The 27,552-nt window shown below is 43.7% G+C and overlaps 1 protein-coding gene across 1 annotated transcript in view; it reads right to left on the bottom strand.

Annotated features, from left to right (window-relative positions):
- Trax (Translin associated factor X) overlaps positions 1-27,552 on the bottom strand; it is a 117,564-nt gene that overhangs the window by 54,468 nt on the left and 35,544 nt on the right. The window contains exons 2-3 of the mRNA XM_068351874.1: positions 5,050-5,288; positions 4,457-4,596 (exon numbers count right to left, since the gene is read on the bottom strand). Coding sequence (XP_068207975.1) covers positions 4,457-4,596; positions 5,050-5,255 — 346 coding nt within the window. The 5' untranslated portion in view covers positions 5,256-5,288. The remainder of the gene's footprint in view (positions 1-4,456; positions 4,597-5,049; positions 5,289-27,552) is intronic.

The raw sequence follows: 27,552 nt of genomic DNA, 5'->3' as shown, positions 1-27,552 counted from the left end.
TGACCTCGGCGGATTCCCGAACCAAGTTAGCACGGATGGTACTATCTCGCAGTGTGTCTGCTTCCTCATGGATTCAGAGTGCCTTCACTTTATGGACTATCTGAGATTTGCAGCACAAAGAGATGCTGAGATTGCACCTTTTAACACATTGTCCTAGTGTCAGGAATATGAGATTCTACCCTTCGGCAATATGATTCTGATGTAAGAAAGTTAGCCAATTTCTGGAAGACTCAGAGGTTCGGACGATGACTACGAATCTGGCAGTTACCTTCCTCAGAACTTTCTTGGAAAGAGATCTAGCCAATAATACTATTACTACGGTTAAATCTGCTTTAAAGAAAATATTTCAGATCGGATTCAATTTTAATCTTACAGATTCGTATTTTTTGTCTGTTCCGTGAGCCTGTACTAGACTAAAACCAGTAACTCGCCCTCACGCAGTTTCATGGGTTTTAAATGATGTCCTTGATCTAGATTCTGACTCTGATATTGACTCATGCACTTATACAGCGCTTCTTAGGAAGACGTTTTTAGCCTCAGGAGCCAGATTATCTGAACTCTCAGCATTATCTAGAGAACAAATCATATTGATTTCTTTCTTCTGGTGGAATTTTATTCTCTCTAGATGGAAAATTCTTAGAAAAGAATGAGGGTCCACAGAATAGTTGGTCCCCGTGGAAGATTGTCCCACTTCCACAGGATCTATCTCTGTGCCCAGTTATCACTCTGGAAAACTATTTAAATAGACCTTCAGGACCTTTGTTTATTAGAAAGGATGGAGGAACCATTTCCCTGAAAGGAATCAGACAATAGATTCTGTATTTTATTAACAGAACCAAGCCAGAATCTTTACCACATGCCCAAGATTAAAAAGATATAGTGGTTCCTCCAGATTTAACACAACCATTATAACAGGGTCCTATCTTCATATATATTTTCCCTCTTAGTTTTTATCTCCTAATAAGGAGCAGGGCAGCACCTACCTTCCCTTTCCCCCTACCTTAACATTGACCATGATTTGGGGTGTAATTAAGAGCAAGGTATATTAAGGATTTTAGTAAAACACGCTTAATTGAATTTCTCTAATTTTAATTCAGTTCATTAACTTTTTGTGTATTTCCAAGCTCATGGGACCAATTCTCTGTTACTATTTCACAGAGCAACACAGGTTGAGCCCAGAAAAGGAATTTTGACGAAGGAAAAATCTATTTCTGGGCAAGGAACCTATGTTGCCCAGTGAACCCTCCCTCCTTTCTCCTCACCCTAGGCTGGCCCAAGCTTGGGGTGCTAATAGGAATGATAAGAGAAGGTTAGGTAGTGGTGGTGGTGGGGGGGCAGTAGCTGTAGTGAACGACACCTCGTAGTAACGGGGGATTTTGAGGAGGGAGAAGTCTAATTAGAAAGGGATCTCTGGCAGTGGTATCACTCGCCCCAGTTTTAATACCGACACCCTTTAGGGGTGAGCGAGCTGGGTATATTCCTGGCATTCCATGCAACTTTTTTCTCTGGTATATTTAGCAGTATTTATACCTTTGAAATGGTGCTTTAAGGAGCATTTCATTGGGCGACACAGGTTCCTCACCCAGAAATAGATTTTTCCTTCGTCAAAATCCCTTTAATGATCACCCCTTTTATTTTGCATATAGATAAGAGAACAACTGTAGAAATTTATTCCTACAGGGAAACAAACCTTCTTTATGTGTGTACATACCTGGTTCCTACACAGATAGATACCTGTCTGTCTTTGCATACGACTGACTCGGTATGCTTTGGATGTGATACTGACTTGTACAAACATTGTTTCTACATGGATACAAACCTGTCTGTCTTTGCATACAGCTAGCCCTGTATGCCCGGGGAGGTGACAGTGGTTTATACATACATTTGTTCGGTTTTGAAATACAAACTCTGATTGAGAGGGTATACGACGAGACCGGTATACCTGTTTGGTTGCTAGGTTGTTCATATGAAATATGCAATCCTCGAGACTTTTCCCAGAGTCTGGCATGACTCTTCCCTGTAGGGGGCAGGAAGCACTAACATGGTTCATGATTAGAAGGAATGACGTATAACGGTAACCTCATATGTCTCTAGGTTTAAGTGACCAAGGAAATTTTGTCTTGAGGTTAAGGCACAAATAAAAAATCCACAGATACATTAATGCTCTGGTAAACTTCCATCAGGACGACATGGCCTGAGCCCAAAAAACGGATTTTGAGAGAAGTGAAAAAATTATTTTTGGGTGAGATAGCCATGTCGTCCTGATGGACCCGCCCTCCTTTTTATAAAAAGGGCTTGAAAGGATCCCTCCCGAAAGTACTGTATCTGTAGCACCTTGCTTAACGCTACAAGGAATAAAGATGGTGGCGATGATGACGTCATCTAGATACTCAAAACGTTAACGGAGGAGCGCTGCCTTATTAACGGCTCCCCTTCGTTTTCTTGCCACTTTTCCCCCTCGAAGCGTAAACGTTATTCGGGGTGAAGATAGCTATATGGCATGTCAAGAATACGTCCTCTGATATTATGTTGATATCCCTAAAAGGAAAAGTTAGGGATATTCGTCCCAGGAGTTAGAATTCTGGAGACCTTGAGGTAAAATTCTCTAGGAATATCACTGTAGTCAAATATACCCTAGGAAGCTACTTAAAGGAAACTTCCATCGGGACGACATGGCTATCTCACCCAAAAATAGGTTTTTCGCTTCGCTCAAAATCCGTTTTTTGATCTTGTGAAATTAAAGCTCTCTTGATGGACCTTCATGCTTAGAGAGGTGAAGACCCAAATGATATTTTTCTTTCGTTTTTTATAAAGACCAGATTTCTTAGCTCAAAAGTTATCGATTATTTTGTGCAAGTTAGCATGAAGAGAAGCTTTTAGCACTTGTTAGAGAATTGGTAATGTTACTCCACTATGCAAATGTGTTTGTGGTAGCAATCATGAATGTTTACCTTGCAATCGTGATTGTCTTGATCACAATTGTTTAGCTCGTGATCGTGAGCGTGAGTCTTTTGATCGTGAGCATTGTGTTTGCGATCATAATCGTCAGTGCTCAGCCCATAATCTAGAAGAAGAATGTTTCCTAGAAGACGAGCGCCTAGACCGTGATGACCTGCGGTCTTTTTGGCATAAGCAATTACCTCTTGAATAAGAGCGTATTCGGGAAGAAGAATGATAAGATCGTGAACGATCTCTGTGATTCTTTACACGATAAACAACGTTTGGAGAGCAAGTGTGAAGCTCGTCAAGGTGATCGTCCAGAAGGACAAGACAGTTTTTTTCTCTTGTCCTGGCGAACGGCAAGCAGATGGAGAGCTGGCCACTCGAGGATCATCCTACCTAACGTCTGCAGCTGGCGAGGGGAGCGCACGCGAGCCGGAACCTTGCCTGTGGGAAGAAACAGAAGGTTTTGGGTTAGGCGACAACATCGTCCTTGGATGGCGAGAGGACTCATCGTCAGCAGGAAGCTGTAGAGGGGCAAGTGGGAACGGTTACCTCGTACGCAATTCCTTCGAAGGGGGAGCAGAAACCAGCAAGGTCGCCCCTGCCTGAAGTACATCTGCAAGAGAGAATGGCTCACCTGCCGGCTGGAGGCAATGGTGCTCCACTAGGGGAAGCATCAAACACCCCAGTACCCCGTGGTTGCAAAGGAGTTATGCTGTCTGCACTCCTACTCGAGCGTTCCCCTGAGAAAGACAGGCGAGGAGGAGCTTCGGAAAGAGATCCGGGAGTGCGGGAAGAAGAGGCCCGAGCTCTTATCCTGCCAGAGGAGGATTCCAGAGGAGAAAGATCTAGCTTGGCCTTCTTCCTACGAAGCCAAAATCTCTCCCACTGGGAGGCAGACCACTCCCTATACTTGTCGCAGAGGGAACACTGCTCGCAGCGGCACTCCCGCCAGGCCGGACACAACAGATGGGGATTGGTCTCAACCAACGACATGAAGGTGCCACAAGGGCTAATTTCCTGGCCACGACACGTTCGCATGGGAGCGTTCAGGAAGAAGCGCACTCACACTTGAAAAGAGAAAGATGGTGTAAAGCAATGTTGTAATCTACGGATAAGCCTAGAGAGAGAGAAAAAGGAAACGTTTGTTTTTTACCCGCCAAAACAGAAAAGTGAGGCAACTCTCCAAGCTGTCAGTAGATACCGGTGGCTGTCCCCCCACTCCCTATAGGTAGAGTTGCCACCTCGCGCTTTTCAGTATATTGGCTACCTTCAACCTTTGCCAAAGAATATCCATATAAATAACAAAAGGTTTGTTAGTGAAGGAATAAATGACTAGTCTATGACAGACAGGATGTGTAGCTTCCCCTCACACCGCATGTCCTTAATCAAATATCTTACTAACAATTCAATGCTTATTCCAGCTCCGCTAAAGATATACCCCTATCTTACAGGATGAAAAGGTTGTTTACACACAAGAACAAAAGGTCAGTTACAAAGTTTTATATCTTACCTCCAGTATATGCATAAACAAACTGATACGGCTCTTCATCAACAAGTTCTTGTGCTATATACTTCATTTGAGTTTGTTCAATTTCTCGTAGATCACTAGCTGCTGATGAAAGTATTTTCTCCCTCTCATCATCATCAAGCCTTGAATATAATTCTATACTGTATAGTGAAAAATGGCCGGGTGATATAATGGAATTTTTATTGTAAATTTTATTTCTCATAAACAGAAATGATTGTTACCAAAAACTCATTACTTTGGCTAGGTGATAGACACTCCTTGAGTGGAAGTCTGACCAATCCTCTATCTTATTACAGTATTCTCATTTAAGCTCTGAATATTCAGAGTAATAGGCTATGCTAAAGTAACCGATTTTACAATAATTACACAATTGTATTTATTAAATGTCAGTCAAAAAAAGATCTAGTATATGCAAATAAAATTAAAATTAAAAACTATTTTGGAGATAAATTTTACCAATTATATCTTATATAGCAACCCATTTAGTTTCTAAATGACAACTAGATGGGACTACATACTAATAAATTGGACTTGATCTACATAAGACAACACAATCTTTAAAGTTATCAACTCACCCTGGGATTCTCTGGAGGGAAAAAATAATTCTTTTGCTCCGTACAGTTATGTCTCTGCTTGTTTTATAAACCCTCTCATATTTGTCATTCTTATTTACTAATACTCTTGAGTATTCTCGGAAAAGAGTCATTGACGGAGTATCTTGAGATATGTCTGACTGAGGCTTCCTTTGTTTATCACTGCCTTCCTCAGTTGTTCTTGACATGATGAAGTATCCTTCTTATATAATACTTGATCCCTGGAGATAAATAATATATGAAATACTGTACACAGCTTTTAATTTAAAAGATAAAAATATTTTTTTTTTTTTTTTAATTACTGTTTATCTTATAAGGTATTTATTTTCAGTGTACATTTCATAAAAGACAATCAAATTCAGTTCTGCTTGAAACTACATTTCAATAAAAGACAATCAAATTCAGTTCTGCTTGAAACTTCATTCCAACAGCTTTGATTGGTAAGAGCCTAATGTCTATATAACTAATTGGCTTTTTTTTTTCATTTTTTTTACATTCTCAAATCACTAAAATTCTTATTTTCTACAAAGAGAATTTTGGAAGATGATACACAGAACTGCACAACACACTGTAATGTATGATGAATGAGACAAAATTATCATGAAAAGTACAATAAGCTTAACCTAAACTACAGTATACAAACCTGGAGATATATTTCAGCAATAGCTGAAACCAGCCATTAAGCTTTTTATGTGGAGTAATTACCCTCCATCAGTTAGCGAGGGGATTCGACCGACCACCCCCCTCACACCTGCACTAGTAACAAACAGTCACTTTGCAATTACGGCAGGAATTCCGGGGAAAAGTAATGGCAGGACCAGTACATGTGCAGAGCTCCAGGTTCGTATACTTTAGTTGGGAAAAATACCCATTGCTTAATTTAATGGCCTGAGCAATCCGTGCTAAATGTAAGAATTTAGCCATGTTCTAATAATGACAAGGGATTTGTGTAAGAAAACACTCTAATTTTTTTTTTTTGTATCGAGTGAAAATACAAATTTCAAATTATAATTTCACTTTAATCTATTGTAAGCTCTTTGTCCATTTGTTTCACGGCCCCCTGTTTTTTTCTTTTCAGAATATCAACATCCTGTACTCAGCAGGGATCATTTGCTAGAAATTTCTTATAAGATGAAGATTGTCAAAAAAACAGGTTCACTTGGATAAATTATCTGAATTAAATTTGGTGGAACCTATTAAAGATAGGCAGTGAGAGCAATCAGGACTTCCCTCTGCTTTTGATGCCATTTTAATTTTAATCAAGTTGTCCTGTAAGCTTAAATTAGAATAGAATGACAAATTCGGAGATAATTTGTATTTTTCCTAACCATACAAACCTTAGCTATTTACATAGGGGGTATTACTTTCAGCGTAGCTGAAATGACGAGCCATTAGATTTTTAACGGGGGTTAACTACCCTCTCGCTAGTTACCCCTCCCCCCTCACACACCGGTGAACCGATTCACTTCGTTTAGAGGTAGGACTTCACGGGGGGACAGGGCTGGCGGGCAAATATGTGTAAATAGCTAAGGTTTGTATGGTTAGGAAAAATACAAATTATCTCCGAAATTGTCATTTGTTCCGTAACCGAAATACAAACCACGCTATTTACATAGGGTGACTTAACCCTTAGGTAGGGTGGAAAGTCCCAGCCTTACTGGCTTTGGCTTTGCCGGGACTCAGAATCCGAGTGAGTAGCACTTGAGAAAAGGAGTCCCTGCACCTCGCAAATTCCTTGCTCCGCAAGGAACGTGCGGCCTACATAAGCTTGTGTGTGAAGGAATGAAGTGTGACTCGTCCTAGGAAGTTGACCTGGAGTCCTTTAGATGGAATTCTAGGCTAGGACGTTCCCAATACCACCCAGGATGCTGCTTTCCCCAAGAGCTGGGAGGATGAAGAAAAGAGTATGGGCCAGACATACTCTTTCCTTCATGCAGTCTAAAACCGGGTAACAATGCCCTCAACCTTCTGCTACCTGTCCATTAAGGAGCCTGAGGTTAGACCAGCTATTGTATAGCCACCACAGGGCCGATAGGGAAAGTATCGAGGCTCCTGTGGGTCACGTCCTGCAGGTAGTGGGCTGTGAAGGTCGTTTGACGCTTCCAGAATCCAGCTTGTAGCACCTGCGTCACAAAGTAGTTCCTCTTGAAGGCCAGGGACGTTGCGATGCCTTTGACATCGTGTGCTGTAGGGCGACGTGACGAAGGAGGATTTGGATTCAGGGCGTGATGGATGACCCTTTGAATCCTGTGCTCACAAACAGGGCTTGCACGTGAGGACGAACTGCAGCTGTTCTTTTAAGATAACACCCCAGACTCCTTACTGGGCATAGTAGGAGATGGTCTGGGTCGTGTGTTACAGAACGGAGACTCAGAAACCTTTTGAGTCTAGCAACCAACTCAGTGACGAACCTGAACGTTACCTCCCCCTATCCTCTTGAATGGGCGACGTCGTACGAGAGACCCTGAAATTCACTGACACGCTTGGCCGAGGCCAGAGCGAGCAGGAGCACCGTCTTCCAAGTCAGGTGACGACCAGAAGCCTGGCGTGATGGTTCGCAAGGAGGTCTCTTAAGAGCCCTAAGAACCCGAACCACGTTCCGTGGGGGAGGTCTCACTTCCGACTAGGGACGGGTAAGTTCGTAGCTTCGTATGATTGATTGATTGATTGATTTAAAGTTTTCAGGCATCCTGACATCTGAGGTCATTGACGCCGGGAACATTTAATTTATGTATACAAAAATAAAAAATAAAATAAAATAAAAAATAAAAGAGTATTCAATTAAAATCATAAAAGTTGAATGCCATAAAAGTTAAATATTTTTCAGAAGACCTGCTTCTGAAATAAATCTAAAAATGCCACTTGCATGGTAGGACACATCATTTCCAAGAATCTAGGCAAGGATGAACCTGCCACCCTCACCTTGAGCCTCAAATAAATATCTATTCCGCAAGTTGTTATAATTGGGGCATTCGGTCAACAAATGCCTTACTGTTAGAGGTACTAAACAGTCGTCACAATACGGTTGGTGTTGGCCCTTCAGCAGAAACTCGTGTGTCAACCGAGTGTGACCAATACGGAGACGACAAAGAGACGTCTCCCATTTTCGGGGCATCATATTATACCTCCAAGGAGATATGTCATTTGTTATCTCTCGCATTTTATTGCCATCTTGACTATCCCATTACTGTTGCCATTTATTGCAAACCAATTTCTTGATGTCAGGTAAGAAATCACTACAGGGAATGGGATACCTTCTTGGCAGCAACTCGGATGCAGCCTCCTTAGCCAGTGAATTTGCCTTCTCATTCCCAGACACACCTACATGTGCTGGAACCCAACAAAATTGAACTGTTATCCCTCTCCGTCCAATAATGAAAAGCCATTCTAAAATCTTTAAAACTAGAGGGTTATTAGAATTAAAAACTTCCATAGCTTGAAGGACACTCCTTGCATCACTAAAAATTGTAAAATCACCCTCCTTCTCCAACGCTATTTTCTCAATAGCGGTTAATATGCCATACAGTTCGGCAGTAAATATGGAAGCAGTCAGAGGAAGTGCACCTCTACAATTAAAACCATTACTATGTACTCCAAATCCAACGCCAGCATCAGATTTGGAGCCATCAGTATAGATAAAAGTTGATCCTCTATGTTCTTTAACATGTTCAATAAAAAGAGACCTGGCTTCTAGGTCTGACATATTCTTCTTATCTCCAATAAAATATTTACAAAAAGATATCTCCGGTAACTTCCATGGAGGCGTTGATGATACCTTGAATGGAAGTACCTTATTTCTAATTATATCCTGACTATTTAATAATCGTTTCACCCGAAAGCCATAAGGTTGAGGAGATTTTGGGTGCAACTCAAAGTATGATGCGTGTCTTACAAGGCTTGCAGTCTGAAAGGCTAGAGAGTTAGGGAGTCTTTGCAATCTAAACCAATACCGAAGAATGGAAGACATTCGGTAAAGGTCTAGAGGTAACTCTCCAGCATCAACAAGGAGACCTGGGATAGGCGAGGTTTTAAAAGCTCCAGTAGACAATCTAATACCTGCATGATGTATCGAGTCTAATATTTTTAACCGGCTTGGGGTGGCTGAAGAATATACCTCACAACCATAACTAATTTTGGAAAAAATCAAGGCCTTGTATAATTTTAAAATAGTATTGCGGTCTGCTCCCCACGATGTATGGGACAATACTTTTAAGATATTCAGAGCTTCAACACATTTAGCTTTTAATGCTTTTAAGTGAGAAACCCATGTAAGCCTACAATCAAATATCAAACCTAAAAATTTAGCTTCTCTTGCACATGGTATCCGTTGACCTTTAATGTATATATCCGGGTCTGGATGTACTCCCGGGATACGACAAAAATGGACAATGGTAGTTTTACTTGTCGAGAACTTAAAACCATTCATGTCAGCCCACTGGATAATTTTATCAATAGAGACTTGGATTTGTCTCTCAACCATTGCCATTCTAGTTCCAGCAAATGATATTGAGAGATCATCCACAAATAATGTTGAGAGAACATCCTGGGGAATGGCTGAGGATATCCCATTAATTGCTAGTGCAAAAAGGGTTACACTCAGCACACTACCCTGAGGAACTCCTTCTTCCTGGCACTTACTCTCTGATAGAGTTTCCCCCACTCTCACTTGAAAAACTCTACGTGAAAGAAATCCCTGAATAAATAGTGGCAGCTCTCCTCTCAATCCCAATTCATGAATGGTTTTAAGAATACCATATCTCCATGTGGTATCATATGCCTTTTCAAGGTCAAAAATACTGTAACATGGTGCTGTTTGGAAGCAAAGGCTTCACAAATAGAAGACTAAAGTCGTATCAACACATCAGTCGTTGAGTGCATTTTTCGGAATCCACATTGAATCGGTGATAAAATACCTTTCTTTTCAAGGTACCATATCAGCCTTGCATTGACCATCTTCTCCATGATTTTACATAAGCAAGATGTCAATGCAATAGGACCATAGTTTGCTGCTAAAAACTTGTCTTTACCGGGTTTTAAAAAGGCTAAAATAATGGCTAGTTCCCAAACACTTGGGTAACTATGATCAATGCCATATTCTATTAATAATGCTTAAAATAAATAGCTTTGTATTAAAATGTACATGTTTAATCATTGCATATGGAATTCCATCGGGTCCAGGGGCTGTATCATTGCAATGAGCAAGTGCGGAATCAAATTCTCTTTCAGTGAAAGGAGAATTATACGACTCTTCCCTTCTTGTTGCAAAATTTAAAATTTTCTTTTCTTCAGTGCTCCTATACTGGTGACCAGGGGCTCCTTCACACTTGCTGGATACATTTGAAAAATGATTAGCCAGGGCATTGCTAACTTCAATTGCTTCAGTTACATACTGGCCATTCACCTTCAACACTGGTGGTGGGTTGGGGGTGAATTTGCCAGCTATCTTTTTTACTTTCCTCCACATAGAAGATGGTGGTGTTCTACTGTTAATAGAGGAAACAAAAGACATCCATGACTGGCGCCTTGCTTCTTTCATGGCACGACGGAACTGTGCTCTACATTTCTTGTACATAATTAAATTCTCATCAGTTCTGCGTCTATGCAATCGTGTTAGAGATCTTCTTGTGGCTCTGTGGAGTGCAGTTAGTTCTGAAGACCACCACGGGACTGGTCGTCGTTTGAATAACCCTGTTGTTTTGGGAATTGAATTGACTCCTGCTGTATGATGAGTTCCATTCAGCTGGTCTATAGCATCATCAATACTTTCAAACTGTTCTGCTCTCCCTTCGATTTCACTTAGCTCAGAAAATTTAACCCAGTCTGCCTTGTCTAGATTCCAACGTGGCGATCTTTGCAAAGGCGGACCCTTGTTGGTGTTTATAATGATTGGTGCATGATCACTAGTATGCCAATCATCTAATGACCTCCAATCAAAATCAAGAAGGCAGTTAGAGCTTGCAACTGAAAGGTCAATGCATGACAAGGTACCTGTCTGAACATGGAAGTGTGTGGGCTCTCCTGTATTAAGGAGTCCCACATCCTCATTCTCCACAATTGATGAGATAATATTGCCCCTTGTGTTTGCTAAAATATCACCCCATAAAGGATGTCTACCATTCATATCTCCCAGTAAGAGAAATGGTTGAGGGAGTTGATGAATGACCTCTGCTAAATCATCATATAAAATATTATCATTTGGAGGCAAGTAGAGAGAGCATATGGTATATTTTCTTCCTATATCAATTTGTACAGCCACTGCCTGCAGTGTTGTACATATAGACATAGGTATTTGGGGAACATCTCGACGAACGTACATGAGACTTCCACCATGGCTCCCTGCTTGTTGATTATATGGTGTTCTATAGCTAACATACTCTCGAGGACTAGGAGTGTTAGAATCAAGCATACTTTCCTGTAGACATACAATTATGGGGGAATGCTCATGAATTAGGAGCTTAAGTTCTTCATATTTCGCCCTCAAACCCTGACAGTTCCATTGCAAAATGGAAGAGAAAACTATGGATTATTTCTGGAAGACATCTTGGATGAGGTCTTCCCATTAGCAGTTTTTAATTTAACATTATTACCAGTAGGTTTCTTCAGAGGTGGTCTTGTTATGTTGGGTTTTACATTTGTGTTTTTCTTTGTATTCTTTTTATCTATTTGTTGAGGTGGATGGTGGACCTCAACTTGAATGAATGATTTAAAGTTTTCAGGCATCCTGACATCTAAGGTCATTGACGCCGGTAACATTTAATTTATATATACAGAAGTAAAAAATTAAATAAAATAAAAAATTAAAGAGTATTCAATTAAAATCATAAAAATTGAATGTTATAAAAGTTAAATATTTTTCAGAAGACCTGCTTCTGAAAGAAATCTAAAAATGCCACTTACATGGTAGGACACATCATTTCCAAGAATCTTGGCAAGGATGAACCTGCCACCCTCACCTCGAGCCTCAAACAAATATCTATTCCGCAAGATGTCATAATTGGGGCATTCGGTCAACAAATGCCTTACTGTTAGAGGTACTAAACAGTTGTCACAATACGGTTGCTGTTGGCCCTTCAACAGAAACTCATGTGTCAACCGAGTGTGACCAATACGGAGACGACAAAGAGACGTCTCCCATTTTCGGGGCATCATATTATACCTCCAAGGAGATATGTCATTTGTTACTTCCCTCATTTTATTGCCATCTTGACTATCCCATTGCTGTTGCCATTTATTGCAAACCAATTTCTTGATGTCAGGTAAGAAATCATTACAGGGAATGGGATATCTTCTTGGCAGCAACTCTGATGCAGCCTCCTTAGCCAGTGAATCTGCCTTCTCATTCCCGGACACACCTACATGTGCTGGAACCCAACAAAATTGAACTGTTATACCTCTCCGTCCAATAAGGAAAAGCCATTCTAAAATCTTTAAAACTAGAGGGTTATTAGAATTAAAAACTTCCATAGCTTGAAGGACACTCCTTGCATCACTAAAAATTGTAAAATTACCCTCCTTCTCCAACGCTATTTTCTCAATAGCAGTTAATATGCCATACAGTTCGGCAGTAAATATGGAAGCGGTCAGAGGAAGTGCACCTCTACAATTAAAACCATTACTATGTACTCCAAATCCAACGCCAGCATCAGATTTGGAGCCATCAGTATAGATAAAAGTTGATCCTCTATGTTCTTTAACATGTTCATTAAAAAGAGACCTGGCTTCTATGTCTGACATATTCTTCTTATCTCCGATAAAATATTTACAAAAAGATATCTCTGGTAACTTCCATGGAGGCGTTGATGATATCTTGAATGGAAGTATCTTATTTCTAATTATATCCAGACTATCTAATAATCGTTTCACCCGAAAGCCATAAGGTTGAGGGGATTTTGGGTGCAACTCAAAGTATGATGCTTGTCTTACAAGGCTTGCAGTCTGAAAGGCTAGAGAGTTAGGGAGTCTTTGCAATCTAAACCAATACCGAAGAATGGAAGACATTCGGTAAAGGTCTAGAGGTAACTCTCCAGCATCAACAAGGAGACTTGGGATAGGCGAGGTTTTAAAAGCTCCAGTAGACAATCTAATACCTGCATGATGTATCGAGTCTAATATTTTTAACCGGCTTGGGGTGGCTGAAGAATATACCTCACAACCATAACTAATTTTGGAAAAAATCAAGGCCTTGTATAATTTTAAAATAGTATTGCGGTCTGCCCCCCATGATGTATGGGATAATACTTTGAAGATATTCAGAGCTTCAACACATTTAGCTTTTAGCGCTTTTAGGTGAGAAACCCATGTAAGTTTACAGTCAAATATCAAACCTAAAAATTTGGTTTCCGATACACATGGTATCCGTTGACCTTTAATGTATATATCCGGGTCTGGATGTACTCCCCGGATACGACAAAAATGGACAATGGTAGTTTTACTTGTCGAGAACTTGAATCCATTCATGTCGGCCCACTGGATAATTTTATCAATAGAGAGTTGGATTTTTCTCTCAACCATTGCCATTCTAGTGCCAGCAAATGATATTGAGAGATCATCCACAAATAATGTTGAGAGAACATCCTGGGGAATGGCTGAGGATATCCCATTAATTGCTAGTGCAAAAAGGGTTACACTCAGCACACTACCCTGAGGAACTCCTTCTTCCTGGCACTTACTCTCTGATAGAGTTTCCCCCACTCTCACTTGAAAAACTCTACGTGAAAGAAATGCCTGAATAAATAGTGGCAGCTCTCCTCTCAATCCCAATTCATGAATGGTTTTAAGAATACCATATCTCCATGTGGTATCATATGCCTTTTCAAGGTCAAAAAATACTGTAACATGGTGCTGTTTGGAAGCAAAGGCTTCACAAATAGAAGACTCAAGTCGTATCAACACATCAGTCGTTGAGTGCATTTTTCGGAATCCACATTGAATCGGTGATAAAATACCTTTCTTTTCAAGGTACCATATCAGCCTTGCATTGACCATCTTCTCCATAATTTTACATAAACAAGATGTCAATGCAATAGGACGATAGTTTGCTGCTAAAAACTTGTCTTTACCGGGTTTTAAAAAGGCTAAAATAATGGCTAGTTCCCAAACACTTGGGTAACTATGATCATGCCATATTCTATTAATAATGCTTAAAATAAATAGCTTTGTATTAAAATGTACATGTTTAATCATTGCATATGGAATTCCATCGGGTCCAGGGGCTGTATCGTTGCAATGAGCAAGTGCGGAATCAAATTCTCTTTCAGTGAAAGGAGAATTATACGACTCTTCCCTTCTTGTTGCAAAATTTAAAATTTTATTTTCTTCAGTGCTCCTATACTGGTGACCAGGGGCTCCTTCACACTTGCTGGATACATTTGAAAAATGATTAGCCAAGGTATTGCTAACTTCATTTGCTTCAGTTACATACTGGCCATTCACCTTCAACACTGGTGGTGGGTTGGGGGTGAATTTGCCAGCTATCTTTTTTACTTTCCTCCACACAGAAGATGGTGGTGTTCTACTGTTAATGGAGGAAACAAAAGACATCCATGACTGGCGCCTTGCTTCTTTCATGGCACGACGGAACTGTGCTCTACATTTCTTGTACATAATTAAATTCTCATCAGTTCGGAGTCTACGCAATCGTGTTAGAGATCTTCTTGTGGCTCTGTGGAGTGCAGTTAGTTCTGAAGACCACCACGGGACTGGTCGTCGTTTGAATAACCCTGTTGTTTTGGGAATTGAATTGACTCCTGCTGTATGAAGAGTTCCATTCAGCTGGTCTATAGCATCATCAATACTTTCAAACTGTTCTGCTCTCCCTTCGATTTCACTTAGCTCAGAAAATTTAACCCAGTCTGCCTTGTCTAGATTCCAACGTGGCGATCTTTGCAAAGGTGGACCCTTGTTGGTGTTTATAATGATTGGTGCATGATCACTAGTATGCCAATCATCTAATGTCCTCCAATCAAAATCAAGAAGGCAGTTAGAGCTTGCAATTGAAAGGTCAATGCATGACAAAGTACCTGTCTGAACATGGAAGTGTGTGGGCTCTCCTGTATTAAGGAGCCCCACATCCTCATTCTCCACAATTGATGAGATAATATTGCCCCTTGTGTTGGCCAAAACATCACCCCATTAAGGATGTCTACCATTCATATCTCCCAGTAAGAGAAAAGGTTGAGGGAGTTGTTGAATAACTTCTGCTAAATCATCATATGAAATATCATCATTTGGAGGTAAGTACAGAGAGCATATTGTATATTTTCTCCCTATATCAATTTGTACAACAACTGCCTGCAGGGTTGTACGTATAGACATGGGTATTTGGGGAACATCTCGACGAATGTACATGAGACTTCCGCCATGGCTCCCTGCTTGTTGATTATATGGTGTTCTATAGCTAACATACTCTCGAGGACTAGGAGTGTTAGAATCAAGCATACTTTCCTGTAGACATACTATTATGGGGGAATGCTCATGAATTAGGAGCTTAAGTTCTTCATATTTCGCCCTCAAACCCTGACAGTTCCATTGCAAAATGGAGGAGAAAACTATGGATTATTTCTGGAAGACGTCTTGGGTGAGGTCTTCCCATTAGCAGTTTTTAATCTAACATTATTACTTGTAGGTTTCTTCAGAGATGGTCTTGTTATGTTGGGTTTTACGTTGGAGTTTTTCTTTGTATCTTTTTTATATATTTGTTGAGGGGGATGGTGGACCTCAACTTGAATTTCTGATTTATTTAAATTGTCTTCTGGTTGATCGCCAACATCAACAGACAAAACATCATATTTATTTGATGTCATAATTCTAGTATTTCTTATGGAAGGGGGTGAGAGAGATGGAGGTCTCTCTCTTTTACGATTAATAGGTTGCAAGTTACCAGGTTTTTGTACCTTCCCCACTACAGGTACACCTGATAACTTGGTGTCAGGTGGAATCTCCATTAAATCAGGCAAGGATATGGCCTGGGAGAGGTTAGTACTATCCTTTGTAATGGGGGACAAAGGTTTGATAGTGGTGGGCAATGTCTTTTGGTTGATACTCAATGATAAATCTTTAGGAGGAGATGTTCTTGTCTTATGCAGCACTTTATCAATAGATTGTGAATTCCTTTTTCGAGAACTACCTACAGTAGTAGGTGGGTGAGATGATTCCCGAGGAACTTTTTCTCCTGTTTTTAATGTTTTTGCATAAGTATTAGATTTATTTAATAATCTCTTGGCATGCCCCACGCTTACATGTTCAATAATTGATTTATTGAGGGCAGCCTCTTCTAACTTATAAAACTGGCAGCTCCTATCATTAGATTTATGATTAGAGTTGCAGTTTAAGCATCTTGCCTCAAGTGTACAATCCCCATGGTAAATTTTGGAGCAAGTATTACAAATTTTTTCATTATTGCAAACTTTGGAAGGATGTCCAAATTTAAAGCAATTATAACATTGCAGTGGCTTCTGCTTAAAAGGTTGAATTCTGATCCTTTCGTTTTCTATGTCTATGTGGAAAGGTACACCAGCATCCTGGAAAGTAAGAACAATCATTGATGTTCCAGGTACTTTATGTACTTTCCACACTGATAGGGGACACATGGCCAATATCTCCTCTTCAGTAAATTCATACAGATCCCTATTAAAAACCACTCCCCTTCCATAGCTAAAGTTTAGATGGGGTTTGATGTCCAATTTTATATCATCATTTACTGTCTTCAAATTAGACAGTATAACAGACTGTGTGTATGACTTGGCCTTTATCAAGAAACTTTTCTTCCCGAATCGAGATATATCTCCAGGTGCGATCGTACCTACCTTCCTCTGAAGAAATTTGCATATCTTGAAATAATTTTCCGTACCTCCCACAGATTGAGCAAGAAGCCACATTGGTGGTTTTGGCTTTCTTTGGGATGGTATATCTGCCTCTATATCTTTATCAGCCCAGTCTGCTGGTCTGTAGACATCCAGATCTTTAGGTGCCCCATCACAAAGAGCACCCTTAACACTCATATTACATACTTTAATATCAACAATGTTACAGCTTGCATTAAATGCTTCCTCATGACAATTAAATGATAACCAAGATTCCCAATTATCATCTTGAAGTTTCATTCTAATTTCTTTTATTGATCCGTAACACTCAAATATTTTATGTAGCACATCATAATTAGCTTCTAAAGGGATTTGGGTAACGTGCAGGACTTTCAGTTTTCCTGTGTTGCCCAAATTACCCTTTTTCAGAATGTTTAAAGAACAGTCCTTTTTAGTTCCTAGGTCGTCAACGGAGTTTTCTTTAAATGAATTGCCAGAGGTCGTCAACAGTGCCGGGGGCGAGTCAGCATATCCAGGGGAGGTGGGGTCATTTTCACAAGAATCCATCATAAAAAAGAAGAGAGAAGAGTGATTTTTTGAAGTTTGATTTACCTGCTTGAGAACATTAAGGCATCACATGTTGGGAAGGAAATTTACACTCTCCACTACCGGCACAGTGAGAGTATACTTCCCAGATGGTCCACTCCATACCCTACCCGAAGGATAGCATCAAAACAGATATAGAGGCACAGGTGTAAGCTGAACCCGCCTGTTAGGACTGAGACCAAGAAACTATGGAATCATCCTCCCCATATCTGTAATGACGGGCTTCCGGCCAGAAGCCGAGAGTCCTACCCCAAGCATTGGATCCCCCTGGATTCCGAAGACCCAACACTTGGAATAGTTCCGCCAAAAAGGTCCAAACCATCTTCGGGATGGCTGAGATCATCCTATACACTCACATATAGCTTTGAGCACAAAGGCCTCCCAACCGCGACACCTTTCACATTCATCAAAGCAGGCAGCAATACCGGATGCAGAAACATCCGCCCAAGTGGCAATAACAGATGTAGAAACATCCATGCCATAAAGAGAAAAAAAAAATAATAAATATACATATATATGTAAAAATATACACATATACATATGGAAAATTTTACTCATAGGGTTGGGACAGCATCATGAAAGAAAGTTTATAATATTAGGAGAAGGTTGAAGCAATATAAAGAGGAAGAAAAAGATAAGAAAGAGAGAAATTTAGATTCGAACTGGGGGAGCAATTTCCCCAAGTTCGAGAGCCCTCTTGCCCGTCACCAAGATTCACCTCAACTTGAATTTCTGATTTATTCAGTTCATCTTCTGGTTCATTAGAAACATCAACAGACAAAACATCAAATTTATTTGATGTCATAACCTTAACGTTTCTAATGGAGGGTGGAGAGAGAGATGGAGGTCTCTCTCTTTTACAATTAATAGATGGTGGGATTCGAGGTTTTTGCCCCTTTCCCACAACAGGTGCATCAGGTAAGTTAGTCTTAAGTGGAACCTCCATCAGATCAGGCAAGGACATGGCCTGAGAGAGGTTTGTATTATTTTTTGTAATGGCGGCTGAAGGCTGTACAGCAATGGGCAATGACCTTGTGTTAATACACCGTGGTAAAGCCTCAGGAGGTAATATGGTTACCTCGTTATTTGACATTTTGTCAGATAGTATACTTTTTTTTTAGCTATTGGCAGTGCTAAGTTGGTTTGATTTTAATGCCTTAACATATGTATTTGATTTATTTAATAGTCTTTTGGCATGGGTCACACTTATATGTTCTAAGTTTGATTTGTTGAGGGCAGCTTCCTCCAACTTATATAGCTCGCAGCTCTTGTCTGTAGATTTGTGATTCGAGCTGCAATTTAAACACCTGGCTCCAAGTGCACACTCTCCATGGTAAGATTTGGAGCAAATACCACACATCATCTCATTTTTGCAAACTTTGGACGGGTGCCCAAATTTAAAACAATTAAAGCATTGCAATGGCTTCTGCTTGAAGGGTCTTACTTTAATCCTTTCGTTCTCGATAATAATATGAAAAGGTACATCAGCATCCTGGAACGTAAGGATTATCATTGATGTACCTGGGACTTTATGAACTTTCCATACATTTAATGGACACATGGCCAGTATCTCCTCCTCTGTAAAATCATATAGATCTCTGTTAAAAACTACGCCCCTTCCGTAGCTAAAATTTAGGTGGGGTTTGACATCTAACTTAATGTCATCATTACTTATTTTCATATTGGACAATATTACAGACTGCGTACTTGGTTTGGCATGGATAAGGAAACCATTTTTTCCGAAACGAGATATATCGCCTGGTGCAATAGTTCCTACTTTTTTCTGAATCAATTTGCATATTTTAAAATAATTCCCTGTAACCCCCTTTGATTCAGCTATAAGCCACATCGGTGGTTTTGGATTTCTCTGGGAGGGCATAACCAAATCTGCGTCTTTTTCCAACCAATCAGCAGGCCTGTACACATCCAAATCTTTTGGTACCCTATCGCAGAGAGCAGCCGCGACATTCAAGTTATTAATTTTAATATTATTCAAGTTACTTATTGCACTAAATGCTTCGTCATAACTACTATAAGATATCCATGAATCCCAAGTTTCAGCTTCAAGTTTCATCCTTATTTCTTTTATGCATCCATAGCATTCAAATGCTTTTCATAGATCATCATAATTTGTCTCTATTGAAATTTGTGTAACATGGAGGATTCGAAGTTTCCTCGTGTTACCCAAATTACTTGATTTAGAAATATCAGTAGAATGGTCCTTTCCCATTCCGAGGTCATCAACAGAGGTTTCCCTTATCACATTAGCAGAGGTCGTCAACAGTGCCGGGGGAGAGTCAGCGTATCCAGGGGATGGGGGTTCGTTCCTTAAAGAATCCATTAGACGAAAGAGAGAGAAAAGGATAAGTTTGATGTACCTGCTCGAGAATGTTAGGCCATCACACGTCGGAAAGGAAATTTGCACTCTCCACTATCGGCACAGTGAGAGTATACTTCCCAGATGGTCCACTCCATACCCTACCCGAAGGATAGCATCAAAACAGATATAGAGGCACAGGTGTAAGCTGAACCCGCCTGTTAGGACTGAGACCAAGAAATTATGGAATCATCCTCCCCATATCTATAATGACGGGCTTCCGGCCAAAAGCCGAGAGTCCTAACCCAAGCATTGAATCCCCCTGGATTCCGAAGACCCAACACTTGAGAATAGTTCCGCCAAAAGGGTCCAAACCATCTTCGGGATGGCTGAAATCATCCAATACTCTCACATATAGCTTTGAATGCAAACACCTCCCAACCGTGATACCTCCTCCCACTCATCGAAGCAGGCAGCAATAAAGGATGTATGAACATCCACGCCGGGGCTACAATGGATGTAAAAACATCCAAGCCATAGGAGAAAAAAAAAAAATAATAATAATAATAAATATATATATGTACATAATATATACACACATATGAGGGAAATTTTTCTCATAGTGTTTGGAAAGCAAGACTAAAAAAAGTTTATGAAATTAGGATAAGGTCGAAGTAATATTGAGAAAAAGAAAAAGGTGAGAGAGAGAAATTTAGATTCGAACTGGGGGAGCAATTTCCCCAAGTTCGAAAGCCCTCTTGCCCGTCACCAAGTTTCAGCACGGGAATGAAATGCCGTGCTGAAGCTCAATGACTTCATCAAGGCATTCTCTCATCAAGAGGGAGCTTTGTATGAGCGAAGAAAGTTCCCGCGAGGGGAAAATGTCTATTCCTTTCAGTCTGAAGGCCAGGCTTAAGGCTGAGCGGTAGCCTTTTACCGCCGAGACCGAAAGGCGCATTTCCTCCCGCAGATATACAAGAACTCCGCTATTGCTGGAATAGTGGCATCGAGGGGAGAGATACCTCTCCCACGACACCAACCACAGAAGACTCTCCACTTCGCCTGGTAGACCCCTGCGGATGACTTTCGCAGGTGTCGAGACATCCGCTCCGCAACTTGTTGCGAAACGCCTCTCTCTGTGAGGAGATGCTGGATAGTCTCCAGGCGTGAAGCCGAAGCGATGCTACGGCTTTGTGGTAGATGTTGCAGTGTGGTTGCTTGAGTAGCTCGTGTCGTGGGGGAAGCTCTCTCGGGAGTTCTGTCAGGAGATGCAGAAGGTCCGGGAACCACTCTGCATGATGCCATAGCGGAGCTATCAGAGTCATAGACAGGTTGACCGATAGTGTGGTCTTGTTGAGCACCCTTCTCATCAGACAGAACGGTGGGAAGGCGTAGACGTCGATGTTGTCCCACCATTGTAGGAAGGCATCTTGGCAGAGTGCCTTGGTGTCCGGGACAGGGGAGCAGTACAGCGGCAGCTTGAAATTCAAGGCTGTCGCGAACGGGTCCACAAAGTCAGGACTTTGTTGGCTACTAGAGGATCCAAAGACCACTCGGTACTCACTATCTGCGAGGCTCTGCTCAGACTGTCGGAGAGCACATTCCTTTTGCCCGGAATGAAGCGAGCCGATAGTGGTATTGAGTGGACTTCAGTCCATCTCAGTATCTTTACTGCAAGATGGGAAAGCTGTTGTGAAAAGGTACCTCCCTGCTTGTTGATATAAGCCACTACCGTGGTGTTGTCGCTCACTGAGTGACCAGCCAGGGTCTGTTGGAACTGTTGAAGGGCCAGATATACGGCCTTCATTCCTAGCAGATTGATGTGGAGGTACTTTTCTAATTCTGACCATAGGCCTGAGATCCTTTGGTTCAGAACGTGGGCCCCCCCTCCCCACCCTTCTTTTGACGCGTCCGAGAACAGCATCAAATTCGGGGGAAGGACGAGAAGATGCACTCCCTTTCGAAGGTTTCCGTAGGTCAACCACCACTGCAGGTCCATTCGTTCCGCAGGTCCCATAGGGACCAGAGTGTCCGGGGAATCGTTGCCTTGATTCCACCGGGACTTGAGCCGCCATTGCAGGGATCTCATCCGGAGGAGGCCGTTTGGAACTAGATGGGCCAAGGAGGAAAGGTGACCGAGGAGACGTAACCAAGAATGGGCTGGAAGCTCTCCTCGTCTGAGGAAAGGTTCTGCGACTCTCCTCAGCCTTGCTATCCTGTCGTCTGATGGAAAGGCTTTGTGGAGATTGGTGTCTAATATCATACCTAGATATACCAGTTGAGATGGAAGCAGAGAAGCCTTCTCGAGATTTACCATGATCCCTAGATCTTGGCAAAGTCCCAGAGGCTTGTCTCGGTGTCAAAGAAGGGTCGATTCCGAGATTGCCAGGATTAGCCAGTCTTCCAGATAGCGAAGGAGACGGATGCCGATCCTGTGTGGCCATGAAGATAGCAGGGTGAACACTCTGGTGAACACCTGAGGTGCTGTGGAGAGATCGAAACACAGCACCTTGAACTGGTAAATCTTGTTGTCTAGGCTGAATCTCAAGTACTTCCTGGAAGACGGATGGATTGGGATCTGGAAGTATGCGTCCTTCGGATCCAGTGTGCACATGAAGTCTTGTGGTCTCACTACAAGTCTGATCGTCTCTGCTGTTCCATGCTGAACGAAGTTTGTTTGACAAACTTGTTCAGAGGAGAGAGGTCGATGACGGGTCTCCAGCCTCCAGACGCCTTCTTTACAAGAAAGAGTCGACTGAAGAAGCCGGGGGGAGCCATCGACGACCTCTGGGAGAGCATCCTTCTTGAGCATGGTCTCGACTTCTGCCCGAAGGTCTAGCCCCTTTGCCGATCCCATGGCATAGGAGCTCAACGACACTGGATTCGCTGTCGGGGGAGGTAGAGATGTTATGAACGGGACGCGATATCCTTGGCTGATCACGGAGATCGTCTAGGAATCGGCCCCGAGTTTCTGCCACCTGAACGCGCAACTTTAGGCATCCCCCCACTGGTGGACATGCAGTGGGATTGCCAATCCTAGCGTTTGCGGCCTCGGCCGCTCCCTCTAAGATTATTGCCTCCCCAGGAGGACTTCCTGCACTTCTTGTCCCTGACAGGAGGGGGCTGCTGTTTAGACACCTTTGTCTTTGCTGCCGGAGCCGGTTCCAATGTCCTAGACTGACGAGGCTGTTGTTGTCGAGTTGCTGGAGGCTTGTAGGGTCTGGATGTAAGCACCTTTTGGAGGAGCGAATCGTGATTCGACTTCCTCCACCTCTCAGCTGTCCGTTCCATGTCCTTGGGCTCAAACAAGCTCTTTCCAAGGATGGAAGAGTGTCTGAGCTTGCAGACATCCATGGTTGGGACTTTCGAGAGGAACCTCTCGGTCACTGCATCTCGATGCTTCAACATCGAGTTTGCCCACAAGTTCGAAACTTGGTGAGCAGGAAATCAATGGTGCTCGTGCCCGAGAGGAGGAAGGTCTCCATGGCCTTCTTGGTGCTCTCCTTGGACAAGTCCTTGGATCGCAACAGGATGCCCAGAGATCCAAGCCAGACGTCCAGCCACGAAGTGGCCTGCATGGCACACTTTGCGGCTTCCTCCTGGCTCAAGATCTCCGAAGCCGAGAATGTCAACTGCCGGGCAGAGTGTTTCTCAAGAGAAATTCCCCTGGTAAGCTCTTCCACGGAATGGTGGAGAGGAGGAGCTAAACAAGGCTCCCCCATGATCTCGAAGTACCTCCTCTGCCGACGGCTGACAGACACAGTGTCAGCTACTCCCGCTGGAGGGAAGGGGATCGGGCGATCCTGAGGAGTAGAGATGATGGGGTCTGCCTGAAATGAAGGAGAAGAATGTTGCCCAGACCTCTCTGAAGATTCTTTCTGCTCCTGCACGTGCGCTGCTCTGCGTTTACGGGGTGGAGATCGTGACAATGATCTGGAAGTACGCGCTCCAGAAGACTTCCCAGGTTGCCCGTGTTGCGAAACCCGACGGGAATCGCGGTCAGAATCGCGGTCAAAATCGCGCTGGCGCTGGCGCGATGGTGAAATCGTTGGTTCGCGCGCAGAAATGAAAGCGCGGGCGAGTGGGCGCGCGGGCGAACGTGGGTGCGCAGAAATGAAAGCACGGGCGAGTGGGCGCGAGGGCGCGTGGGCGCGGGGGCGCGGGGGCGAGTGGGCGCGCGGGGGCGAGCGGGCGCGCAGGCGAGTGCCTGGGCGTGCAAGCGAAAGTGTGTGTCGGCGCGCAGGTGAGGGTAAGCGCGGGTGTAAGGGCGAGCGCTGGCAGCCGGGAGACCGATGGCGTGTAGGCGAGCGATGCCACGTTGGCGAGCGATGGCGCGTTTTGGCGAGCGATGGCGCGTTTTGGCGAGCGATGGCTCGTTGGCGGGCGATGGCGCGTTGGTGAGCTATGGCGCGTTGGCGAACGATGGCGCGTTGGCGAACGATGGCGCGTAGCGACCGATCGCGTACAGGAGAGCTAACGCGTGGGCGCGTAGGAAACCTACGGCGATCTGAAGCGTGGCCGCGTTGGTGCGTTAAAAAAACGCTTGCGCGCAGGCGAAGAATCTCGCGGGCGCTTAGGAGATCGCTGGCGTGCAGGAGATCGTTGGCGCGCCATTGCGCGGCCAGAAGATATCAGCGAGGGTGCAGAACCAGATGGTGAGGTTGCGCGCAAGGGCGAACACTCGTGGGCGGGCACAGGAGACTTCTCGTGGGCGCGCGGGCGCGCAGTTACTCATTCAAGTCTTGAAGTGCGCACCAGTGATGGTGCGCAGGCGATGGCTTGCGCGTGGGCGAGCTCTGAGGGAGCGCGAGTGATCGTCGGCGAAGAGGCGAAGGAATAATCTCCTTGCCTGCGCCCAGATCCGGAGATCGTGGGCGCGTGGGCGAACGTTGGCGCGCAAATGTGCGCTGGCGAGCAGGCGATCGTGGGCGTTCAGCGAAGGAATAATCTCCTTCCCTGCGCCCAGATCCGAAGATCGTGGGCGCGTGGGCGAACGTTGGCGCGCATTGCGCACATCAGGAAAGGGTGCGCAGATGTGCACTGGCGAGCAGGCGATCGTGGGCGTTCAGGAGACCATTGGCGCGCATGGCGCGTAGCAGGAACATGGCGCGCAGATGTGCGCTGGCGAGCTGAATAGTGCTGGCGCACAGAAGGCCTCAGAAGCGCAGGTGAGCGCTGGCGATCAGGAGGTCTACGGCGAGACTCAGCTACAGGAGATCGCTGGAGAGTTGATTCAGCATAAGTCTGGTCCACAGCAGGAGAGAGTTTGCGCGCTACTGCGCGCGAGCGCGCAAGAGAACGTGGTTGCACAGGTAAAACCTGGCACTTGAGGGACTTACTCACATTGTGAGGAAATCCCTTTGCCCCGAAGGGACCGGTGCCCATTGGATAACGGGGTGCATCTGCGTCCGGGAACGGAGATGGAAGACAAGAAGGTCTGGAGGAGTCGGAGATCGCGAACGATCTGCCGAAAGTTCTAGCGATGCAGCAGCAACGGTCTGCTCTCGTCGAGGAGGATCCTCTGCGGGGACGTCGGAGGTGAAGATGAAGACGACCACAGACAGGAGCACCATCATCAGTCCTCCAAAGAGGAGTCTCTGTTAGTGAACTCCCCCGAGGGGGAGAAGCACTCGCAGGAGAGACCGTTGGACTCAGCTGCCCCCTCGAAGGATGTTTGGAGGGGGGAACTGAGCCTTCAGCAACATCAGCAACAGCTGCAAGGGAAGTCCTCCGAAGAGGAGTCTCTACGAGTGTCCTCTCTCGCGAACGAGAGAGGTGAACACTTTGTAGAAGAGACAAGAAGAAACTGATGATGGCGCCCCTTAGGGCCGTTGGATCAGCAAGCTGATCTATAAGTAGTAATCCTCCGAAGAGGAGCTCCTGCAGCTGCTCAGCCCCTTGAGCGTAGCTGCAAGTGCGACCGCCCAGCCCCAAGAGCTTAGTCGCACGAATTCCATGGTCCGGCCTTGCAACCGCTCAGCCCCTTGAGCATGGTTACAAAAGCGGTCGCTCAGCACCAAGAGCATAACCGCCCGAGGACCAGGAAAAACCAACCAGGAATTATTAAGGTGAAGAGAAGTTCCCCCCCCCCTGAAGGGGAAAAAACTCATACCTGGGAAGGGAACCTCCCTCGGAAGGGAAGTTACCCACCCCTGTAGGCGAACCTCCTGAGGGTTCTAAGATGAACTAAAGAGCTGACAGTTGTCACAGGAGAACTTCTAGGAGAAGGGAACATGCCCATGACGAAGTCCCAAAGAGGCGGCAGCAACAGCAGACTCCCCAGGTCCAAACAGGACAGCTCTGCTTCGTTGGCACCTTAGGCAAACGAAAAAACTATATCGTTAACTGTGAAAATAAAATAAATAATTAGTTAACATTCATTCCCCCGAGGGAACTCCGAAGAGGAACCCCGAGGGAAAAGAACAAAAGAATTACACACCAGGTATGCGCCCTCCTCCCCTACTGACATTCACGGGGAAGGGGGGAAGGCGGAGAACTGTAACAAAAACAGAATTATAACAATTATAATTATGTAATTCATCTAAGAATGTTCACAAATAGTAAGAACGACTGAACCCCGAACGGAAGCGTTCTACGCAGAAGCTGAAAAGTTAACAAATACAATTAGAATTCATTAAAAATAATTGAGACAAAATAAACGGAATAGCAACTTAACCCGCAACGGGAAGGAAGCTACAGTAAAGTACGTAGTAGTAGTAAAAGGGTGAACGACCTCGAGAGAGAGAGAGAGAGACCGTAGTCAAACTAAACTCCCACGTTCCCTTCGCTGATAGTCCAAGTTCCCCATAGGGAAGGAGGAACAGCGGAGAAAACAGATGAAAAAATAAAGTCCAGCGATGGCGATTCCCCACGGTGGCCGAGAATCGGAAGCCGAAGGAACGACCGAAGGACCAAGGGAGAGATCGCGACCCACGAAGTGTCACCGCGGTGGCCTGGAACTACGCGGTGATGTTAACGTACACTACACACACACAGCACAAACACTGAAAAGGAAACTTACTGTATTTCTATACCCAAATATATACATAAACATAAGACTGTTTATATACAGTATATATATTAAGTACTGTATAAGAAAAAGTAAGTAATTAAGTAAAGACAAAACATTAATGGCTGCCAAGCGAGGGTGAGAGCAGACATGTCCGCTCACCACCCGAGCCAAAAGCGAAGAGAATCAGTTCACCGGTGTGTGAGGGGGGAGGGGTAGCTAGCTACCCCTCCCCTACTCCCTCGCTAACTAGCGAGAGGGTAGTTAACCCTCGTTAAAAATCTAATGGGTCGTCATTTCAGCTACGCCGAAAGTTATACCCCCTATGTAAATAGCGTGGTTTGTATTTCGGTTACGGAACAAACCGAGTATCCTGCTAACGACAGGGCACTGTAGAGGAATTTGAAAGTGCTAGGAAGGGAAATCAATGATTTACTGTGGGAGATTCTTAGGATAGGGCAATGGACACTTTAGTGAAAAAACCCTATTGTTGAGAATATTTTATCAGTAGGTAGTCGGAGATTTATGTCCAGACACTGATGACTGACTATGCAGATCGTGAACCGCAATATGGTGGGGTTCTCCTTTAAGCTTGAAGTTTCCTCAGGTCACAAGCTTGGAACTTTGTCTTGATTATGTTGACCTTGACTGAAAAGGCTCTGTCTTGATCCTAACTGCCAAGGTTGGCTGCTGTTAACATTTGTGTTTTGTATCTAGAACCTTATCGGATGGTAATTTGAAGGAGGATATTG

Source organism: Palaemon carinicauda, chromosome 28, assembly GCF_036898095.1.
Source record: "Palaemon carinicauda isolate YSFRI2023 chromosome 28, ASM3689809v2, whole genome shotgun sequence".
Classification (NCBI taxonomy): Eukaryota; Metazoa; Arthropoda; class Malacostraca; order Decapoda; family Palaemonidae; genus Palaemon; species Palaemon carinicauda.
Note: the sequence above shows the minus strand (reverse complement) of the source record. Positions and strands in the feature narration are given on the sequence as shown.